The 9,329-nt window shown below is 62.0% G+C and overlaps 1 protein-coding gene across 1 annotated transcript; it reads right to left on the bottom strand.

Annotated features, from left to right (window-relative positions):
* Positions 1-1,068: 1,068 nt before the first annotated feature.
* Positions 1,069-7,504, bottom strand: NAPRT (nicotinate phosphoribosyltransferase). The gene is made up of 13 exons (XM_064441969.1): positions 7,272-7,504; positions 6,207-6,334; positions 6,019-6,101; positions 5,713-5,843; positions 5,521-5,636; positions 5,217-5,410; positions 4,882-5,022; positions 4,626-4,710; positions 4,249-4,329; positions 2,889-2,991; positions 2,649-2,806; positions 2,377-2,484; positions 1,069-2,211 (listed from the first exon to the last, which is right to left on the bottom strand). Exons 1-13 carry the CDS (start codon positions 7,456-7,458, stop codon positions 2,152-2,154), a joined length of 1,575 nt encoding a protein of 524 aa, XP_064298039.1. The 5' UTR covers positions 7,459-7,504; the 3' UTR covers positions 1,069-2,151.
* Positions 7,505-9,329: the final 1,825 nt, after the last annotated feature.

Below are 9,329 nucleotides of genomic sequence, written 5' to 3'. Positions count from 1 at the left end.
ATCCACACATATTATTTTTTTTAAAACCTCCAGGGATGGCGACTCCACCACCTCTCTGGGCAGCCTCTTCCAATGCCCAACCACTCCTCCAGTAAAGACATTTTTCCCAATATCCAATCTAAACCTCCCCGATGCAGCTTGAATATGTTTTCTCTTGTCCTATCACTAGTGACTTGGGAGCAGAGACCAACCCCCACCTAACTACACGCTCCTCTCAGGCAGCTGCAGAGAGCGAGAAGGGCTCCCCTCAGCCTCCTCTTCTCCAGGCTAAACCCCCCCAGCTCCCTCAGCCGCCCCCCAGCACACTTGTGCTCCAGACCCTGCCCCAGCCCCGCTGCCCTTCTCTGGACACGCTCCAGCACCTCAAGGCCCTTCTTGTCCCGAGGGGCCCAAACCTGAGCCCAGCACTCGAGGTGGGGCCTCCCCAGGGCCGAGCACAGGGGCCCCATCCCTGCCCGGCTCCTGCTGGCCACACCAGTGCTGACACAAGCCCGGGGGCTGGTGGCCTCCTTGGCCACCCGGGCACTGCTGGCTCATGCCCAGCGGCTGTCAGCCAGCACCCCCAGGGCCTTCTCCGCCGGGCACTTCCCAGCCCCTCTGCCCCAGGCCTGGGGCGCTGCCTGGGGTTGGGGTGACCCAAGGGCAGGACCCGGCACTGGGCCTTGTTAAACCTCACACAACTGGCCTCGGCCCATCGATCCAGCCTGTCCAGCTGCACCGGTGCCTCTCACTGGGGATTTTCCTCTTGCCATCTCTCACTGCACCTTTCCAATGGGTGGCTCAATGCTAGGCCTGTACATTTTACAAGCTCAGTAAAGCCTTTCTCCTCTCTCCCTGTTACAGGTTTGAGAGGGGTTAGAGAAATTTGCAGGTCTTGGAGAAGCCTGTCTGTGAGGTTTGTTTTTTTTTTTTACTGTTCCATGCAGCAACTTTTCTTGACCTTGTTTTGATAAAGCCTTCAAACAGGCATCGCCAGGGCACAGGCCCTATCCCCAATGGAGCAACCAAGGGGTTTTCACTGGAATTAGAGTCATAGGATACCACAAAATGGGGCTGTGAGGCACCTGCTGGGGTCAGCACTTTCTTTTTCATTTTAACTTTATTCAGTCATAAACTATGAAGTCATAGACCTTGCAATAGAGGTTCATGCTGAAAGCAACAAGTGTTCTAAAGGACCAGGGCAGCCACACAGTGTGGCCGTAGCTGTAGTGGGTAAAAAGGCTTTTATTTCGGTTTATGTTTTTGCTTAGTTAGTTGTGGGGATTAGTGCCATGCTTCCTCTGCGAATGTCAGGATAGAGTGCAGGCGTCAACCTGGAGCTGGTGTCAACATGGAGCCGGCCTTCACACCCCCTCCCAGGGAATCCATGCAGAATGGAAAGAGATAATAGGTGGCCACAGAGCTGAAGTCTACAATAGGAAGCACAAAGTGCATCTGCTACAGGTATCCCACAGGACACGGGTTGGGGGATGGGCTGGCCCTTCCCGTGGTGAACCCCTTCTTGTGAACGCAAAACTTGGTCTCTAGTGCCACTGTGGAGATTCAGCATGGGCTGCCACGACGGAAGGCGCAGGGCTGGCAGGGCCACCGAGGAAGGCAGTGCTGCTGCAGGAGAAGGCGCAGGCCTGGCAGGGCCACTGAGGAAGGCAGCGCCGCTATGGCAGAAGGCTCTGGGTTTGCAGGGCCACTGAGGAAGGCAGCGCTGCCGCGGGAGAAGGTGCAGGGCTGGCAGGGCCACCAAGGAAGGCAGCGCTGCCACAGGAGAAGGCACAGGACTGGCAGGGCCACTGAGGTGGGCAGCGCTGCCATGGGAGAAGGCGCAGGGTTTGCAGGGCCACCAAGGAAGGCAGAAGATGCAGGGCTGGCAGGGCCACCGAGGAAGGCAGGGAGGACCATTGCTTCCAGAGGACATGGGGGGAGCTGCCTGCCCTAGCCCTCTGAGCCCAGCTTTGCTACTGGGACCCCAGGGAGCGCTTCCAGTTCCTGCAAGGTCCTCAGATCAGCACCACACAGCAGCATCAGCATCATTAGAACCATTAATTCCTAATTAGTCACCTTGTCTTCAAAAGAGCATGGAGGAAGGGCCGGCCCCAGGCAGGGGCCGTGCTCAGCGTGAGCTCGCACAGGGTGGGGTGGCAGGCGGGGAAGCCGTCACTGGCTGGCCCGCCGCAGCTTGGTGAGGAGGCAGTGCAGCCTCTCCGTCACAGCCACCTGGCAGAGGAGGAAGAGGAGACAGTCAGCAGGTGCTCCTCAGGTGCCCTGCAGCACCATACCCATGCACTGCATGGCGAAGCCATGCTGGCTTTGCTCAGGCCACTGGAGCCGGGCAGGGTTTCTGGGCGTGTACCGATGGCGTGTGGCACGTGGCGGACATACCGGGTAGGGCTCTGGCTCACGGAGCCGTCTGTGAGCTGGGCTGAGCAGGCTGAGGGATGCCTGCGCATGGCTCCTCACCTCCGGCAGGCTGGGCAGCGGCTCACATACCTGCGGGATGGAGATGCAGGACCGCGTTCATGTGGGGGGGCTGGCCGCCAGCCTCAATCCCCTGTGAGCCAGCTCCAGGCTGGACTCTGATGTCCAGCCTGGCTTGGTCCTTCAGCCAACACTGGGGAGGACACCCAGCACCAGAGGGAAGAGCCACCCCTGACCTGGCCATCTCTGAAGTATGTGCGATGAAGGGGCTCCACGGCAGCAGGCACGACCTTGCTGGCCTCGCTGAGCCGCCCCAGGACATGGACCACCACCTCCTGCCCTGCGCTGGGCAAGGGTTCCTCCTCCAGGGCCATGAGGTCCATGAAGGGGTGACCTGCAGGGATGGTGGGACACCGGGGACAGGGTTATTGCCATGGGTCAATGGGCAGCACCGCAGCAAGGGCGTCTCAACTCACCAGCAGCGTCGTAGAGCCGATAGATGGTCTTAGTCCCTGGGATCGTCATCTTCTCCTCTTCTTCTGTGAGTTTGAGGCATGGGGAGCCATTGACCTCCACCAGCTGTAGGAGAAGGAGGTTATGAGGTTGGGCACCTTATTTTTGTCACATGCACCAGCTCGCATCGATGCTGAGCTCTGTCCCCTCTCTGTGTGTGTCCCCACACGGTGGAGGGAGGCCATTGATACAAACCAGCTGAGTAAACTATAAAAAAACCCACCAACCCTCAAACCACCCCAAAGTTGGACATCCTGCCTCCAAGCATCTTGTTACAGTGCTCTCCTGACCATTATTTCCAAGGATGAGAATGTAGATGGTGGGATTGGGTGCACCCTCAGCAAATCTGCAGGTGACACTGATTGGTGCAGTTGATTCCCTCGAGGGAAGAGATGGCATCCAGAGGGACTGTGACGGGCTGGCGGAGTGGGCCCAGGCAAATTTCATGAAGTTCAACAAGGCCAAGTGCAAGGTGCTGCACCTGGGTCAGGGCAATCCCCGTATCGATACAAACTGGGGGATGAAGAGATTGAGAGCAGCCCTGCGGAGAAGGACTTGGGGACACGGGTGGGTGTCAAACAGGACATGAGCCGGCAATGTGTGCTCACAGCCCAGAGGGCCAATCTGAGCTTGGGCTGGACCCAGAGCAGTGTGGCCAGCAGAGTGAGGGAGGGGATTCTCCCCCTCTGCTCCGCTCTGGTGAGACCCCCCCGAGCCCTGCGTCCAGCTCTGGGGTCCCCAGCACAGCACAGACACGGACCTGTTGGAGGGGTCCGGAGGAGGGACACGGAAATGGTGCGAGGGCTGGAACCCCTCTGGTGGGGAGAGAGGCTGGGAGAGTTGGGGTTGCTCAGCCTGGGGAAGAGAAGGCTGCGGGGAGACCTTCTTGTGGCCTTTCAGTGCTTAAAGGGGGCTGATAAGAGAGACGGGGACAAACTTCTTAGCAGGGCCTGTAGCGATAGGCCAAGGGTTAATGGTTTTAAACCAGAAGAGGGGAGATTCAGACTAGTTTTATGCTGAGGGTGGTGAGACAGTGTCCCAGGTTACCGAGAGGTGGTTGGTGCCCACCCCTGGCAGCATTCCACACCAGGTTGGACGGGGCTCTGAGCAACCTGATCTGGTTGAAGATGTCCCTGCTCACCGCAGGGGGGGGTTGGACTAGAGGATCTGTAAAAGTCCCTTCCAACCCAAACCCTTCTGTGATTCAATAATGTTGGCCTCACAGCAGCATCCCTTAGAGCTGGAGCCCCCTTTGCTGCTGTGCAAAGAAGCCGGGGAGCCCCCCCCACCCCGAGCAACGCAGGGCAGAGCTGCCAGCCCTACCTTGTAAACACAGCCCAGCGACGGCTGCAGGGGACACGTCACCAGGTTCATCCCGACGCCGATCACGTTGATCTCACTCCCCTGGTGCCACAGAGAACACAGCGGCCATCAATAGCCCAGCCCTCCCGCTTTTTTTTTTTAAGCCAAAACCTGAGCCATGGCGCAAGTCAGAGGATGCTCTGCCTGAAGGTGCCCTGTGTCTGTCTGTCCATCTGTCCCACCCAAAATTCTCTTTTTTTTTTTCCCCAGCTTGAAACTATTCTCTGTTCTCACCCAAGAAGAAACTCCCAGGTGACTCCCATGTCTGTCCCCAAACCTCAGCGGCACCAGCATGTGATGCCAAGGTGACGTCCCGGCCCTGAGAGCAGCTTCCTCACCTCCCGCCTGAACTCCTCCAAGCTCTGCTCGCTGATGTCATTGCTGACAGCGATGGGGATGGTCTCAAACCAGGGCACCTGGAAGCTGGAAGGGGCCACGGGAGTGAGTGAGGGTTTGGGTGCTGACCCCTTTCTCTGCTCAGAGCACCCCCCTGAGCAGGAAGGGCTCCCGCCCCAGCAGGACGAGGTGCCGAGTACCCAAAGTGGGGAAGCCAGGGACTTGTGGCAGCCACCCCAGGTTTGATGTAGGACTCACTGAGCAGCGCAAGCTCGGAGCACTTGGCGGATCTCCTTGGACTGCCGGGCCAGGTCTCCGCTGTCGAGGCGCAACCCAACAGCCTGATACCCCAGCTGGTGCAGCGCCAGTGCCACGGCACAGAAGTTTGGCAAACCGCTCCTGGTGTGGGCAAGGAGGTGGTTGGCGTCCCTTGCATGGTGGGACAGGGACGCGGTCCAAGCCCCGCATCACGCAACAGCGAAGCATGGGGATGCTGCCAGGTGGAAACATCCAAGGCCACCGAGCAAGGAAGGACGCATCCATCCCCTCTGGCGCCTTGGAAAAGCCACCCCAGGGGCACCCGGTGTCCTCACCTCTTGACGCAGTACGTGTCCAGCAGCCCCTGGAAGTCCCGCGGGAAGGCGATGGCGTAGGACACGAAGGCAGCCAGCTCGCCCCGGTTTGCCTTCTCAGGGGGAGTCTGCAGCAGCTCGCACACCCGCCCCAGCCATGACTCGGCCAGGGTCGGGAGATCCACTGGCTCTCCTCCTGCCAGCGGTGGCAGCTCCTGCCCAGGGGACACGGGCATGGCACACCCTGTGGTGTCCTCCACGGCGCCGGGAGCACAGCCATGGGCAGAGCATCCCGTCCCCATCCCCTGCTCGCAGTGATGCTCACCCGGGGCTGCACCTCCTCCAGCGAGGTGAAAGACATGATGAAGGAGTGGGCGATGGTGCCGCGCACCGGGACGCCATAGAGCTTCCCCGCCAGGATGTTACTGGTGTAGTCAAAGCCTGTGAAGAGGGACGGAGGGACACACAGGTGACGGCATGGCCACAGTGCTGTGGGGTGCCGTGGGGCAGCACTCACCCCCAATGTAGGAGTACTTGGAAGCTGAAAGGGCACCATCTGGCCCCTGAGCACGACGGAGCCCCATCTCCATCAGCTTCACATCCGGGCCGGCAAGGAGTCGGAAGCGAGCAGCGTTCGTAGCTACGAGGCTGGGGGAGGAAGGGACAGGTCGCATCAAGCCCGGCTGAGCACGCACCCAGCGCACAGCCAAGGGAACGGAGGGCTCCGGGACCTGCTCAACTGCAGCTGATACGCAGGGACCGCAGCGTTACTCCGAGGGTTTGGCACAGCAGACAGACATTGTCCCCGGTGGCATGTCCCTACCTGGCATAGCTGACCAGGCACAGCAACGTGGTTTCCAGCAGCTGCACCACCAGCAGTGGCCCTTTCACCTGCAGGAAGGGGACCTGCGGGGACAGCCAGGTAGTGACGTCCCCATCCTCCCCAGGGACATGGGAGCTGATGTCCCCAAAGCCCCTCCAAAGCAAGGGCGGGTACTGAGCGTGTCCTACCTTGGCGAAGATGACAGAGCCCTCCGGCACAGCGGAGATGGTCACCTCTGAGGCATCCAGGGTGGCCAGGTAATTGAAGAAGGCGTCCTCCGTGGTGCTGGGCAGGACAGAGCGCAGGTAGGCGACGTCTGCGAGGACAGAGCTGAGCGGGCACCAGGGCGGGTGGTCCCCCGAGCCGCGGTCACAGGGCACCAGTCAGGCCGGAGGGAGCAAACCCCCCCATGCCAGGGGCAGGTGACAGCTTGCGGGCAGGGGTGCCCCCCGGTCCCCTCTGAGGGACCGTCTATGGGGGCACAGTCCTGGAGGGTGTCGCAGTGTCCCCCAAGTTTCCCTGAGGGCTGTCCATGTCAATCCCCCTCCCTGTGTCACCCTGAAGTGTCCCCCTGAGGGACGTTCCTGTCCCTCCCAAGTCCCCCTGTCCCTCTTTAGCCTTCCCTGTCCTTCCATGTTCCCCTGAAAAATGTCCCCGTCCCCACCAGATCCCCCTGAGGGCTCTCCTGGTCCCTCTGAGGGATGTGCCCGTCCCCACCAGATCCCCCTGAGGGCTCTCCTGGTCCCTCTGAGGGATGTCCCTGTCCCCTTGAGGTATATCGCTCTATTTCTAAGGGATGTCCCTGTCCGTCCCTGTCCCCGTCCCCGTCCCCGTCCCCACCCCGGTCCTTATGAGGGGTCTCCTTGTCCCTCAGGTCCCTCTGACGGATGTCACTGCCCTGCCCCAGGTCCCTCTGAGGGCCATCCCTGTCACTCCGAGGGATGTCCCTGTCCCCACGAGGGCTCTCCTGGTCCCTTGGAGGATTGTCCCCGTCCCCTCCAAGTCCCCCGTCCCTCACGTCCCTCAGAGGGATGTCGCTGTCCTGCCCCAGGTCCCTCTCAGAGCCATCCCTGTCCCTCTGAGGGCTGTCCCCGTCCCCCCAAGCCCCACTGTGGGCTGTCCCTGTGCCCTCCAGCTCCCCCCACGAGGGGTTCCCCTCTCCCCCCGCAGGTCCCACGGCGCGGGGAGGGGTCCCCTGTCCCCCAAGTCCCCCCTCCAAGGCGGTCCCGGTCCCCCCTTCCCGCCCCACGCACCGGCGGCGGAGAAGCGGAAGGCGCGGAGGCAGCGCAGCGCCTCGGCCAGGCCGGCGCCCAGCGCGAAGGCGCCGCCGAAGGGCCCGCGGCGGAAGAAGAGCTCGGCGGCGGCGGGGGCGCGGTGCCGCCCGGCCCGCCAGTGCCCGTAGGCCATGGTGAGGTGGTAGAGATCGGTCAGCGGCGCCATGGCCCAGCCGCGCCGCCGCGGAGCAGCCTGGGAGCGGCGGGGGGGGACGGGGCGGGGGGAGGCGGCACGGGAGGCCGCGGGCACGCGCCGGGGGAGGGGGACGGGACAAGGGGGGACAGGGCTGGGCCCCGGAGGGAGGGGGGGGGGCTGCTGGGCACCGGGAGCGGGTACGGAGTCGGGGCGGGGGGGGGGGCCCCACGGGACGCTGGGGGTGGCGGAACACGGGGCACACAGGAACGGCAGCGCTCGGGGGACACGGGGCACACAGGGATGGCAGCACACAGGTGACACAGGGCACACAGGGATGGCAGCACGCAGGTGACACAGGGCACACAGGGATGGCAGCATTCATGGGACAAGAGGCACATGTGGCCGCAGGGATGGCAGAACAGGGGTGACACGGGGCACACAGGGATGGCAGCACGCAGGTGACACAGAGCACACAGGGATGGCAGCACGCAGGTGACACAGGGCACACAGGGATGGCAGCACGCAGGTGACACAGAGCACACAGGGATGGCAGCATTCATGGGACAAGAGGCACATGTGGCCGCAGGGATGGCAGAACAGGGGTGACACGGGGCACACAGGGATGGCAGCATTCATGGGACAAGAGGCACATGTGGCCACAGGGATGGCAGAACAGGGGTGACATGGGGCACACAGGGATGGCAGCACGCAGGTGACACAGAGCACACAGGGATGGCAGCATTCATGGGACAAGAGGCACATGTGGCTGCAGGGATGGCAGAACAGGGGTGACATGGGGCACACAGGGATGGCAGCACGCAGGTGACACAGAGCACACAGGGATGGCAGCACGCAGGTGACACAGGGCACACAGGGATGGCAGCATTCATGGGACAACAGGCACATGTGGCCACAGGGATGGCAGAACAGGGGTGACATGGGGCACACAGGGATGGCAGCACGCAGGTGACACAGAGCACACAGGGATGGCAGCACGCAGGTGACACAGGGCACACAGGGATGGCAGCACGCAGGTGACACAGAGCACACAGGGATGGCAGCACGCAGGTGACACAGAGCACACAGGGATGGCAGCATTCATGGGACAAGAGGCACATGTGGCCGCAGGGATGGCAGAACAGGGGTGACGCGGGGCACACAGGGATGGCAGCATGCAGGTGACACAGGGCACAGGAGTAGCAGCATACAGGAGACATGGGGCACTGGGATTGTCACCACACAGGGGACACATGGCATGCTGCACCCCCAGTGCCAGGCACACATGGCCCCAGCTGTACCAGCACCCAGAACACCAGTGACTCTGGGGACAGCAGCCATTTGGGGCACTGGTGGCTTAAGGGACACATGGCCCAGGGGAGTGGCACACACGAGGACACAGGCCATAGCAGGGAGAGGGGCACATAGGACTCACTGGGCATAGGGATGGGTGGTACAAGGGATATGGGACACCAGGGATGGCAGCAGACAGGGGACACGGTGCTCCGGGGATGGCTTACAGGACAGTGCATGCCCAACCTTGCTTGCACACCCCTGCACAGGACAGCCAGGCTGCGACTGTCCCCGCACCAGGCACCGCATGCTCAGGGCACCACACACAGCCAGGAAAGACAGCAGCGGAGTCATCATCGCTTGGCTGCTGCGGCTTCGCCCGGCGCTTGCAGCACAACCCCACGGCCCTTCCCCTGTTGACAGCTCTTAGCCTGACCTTGGACTCCAGCACTGCAATGCACCGCACCTGCCTACAGTTAGAAATGCCGCCGCTCCCCTTTCCACCAGCCACACACAGCACGGCCCTGGCTCTAACAAACCAACCCATCAGCTGCAGTGACCCGTGCAGGGTGTATCAAGAGGAGCAAGGGGAAATGAGAGAGGAAATTCAG

This window comes from Phalacrocorax carbo, chromosome 2, assembly GCF_963921805.1.
Source record: "Phalacrocorax carbo chromosome 2, bPhaCar2.1, whole genome shotgun sequence".
In the NCBI taxonomy this organism is placed as follows: domain Eukaryota; kingdom Metazoa; phylum Chordata; class Aves; order Suliformes; family Phalacrocoracidae; genus Phalacrocorax; species Phalacrocorax carbo.
Note: the sequence above shows the minus strand (reverse complement) of the source record. Positions and strands in the feature narration are given on the sequence as shown.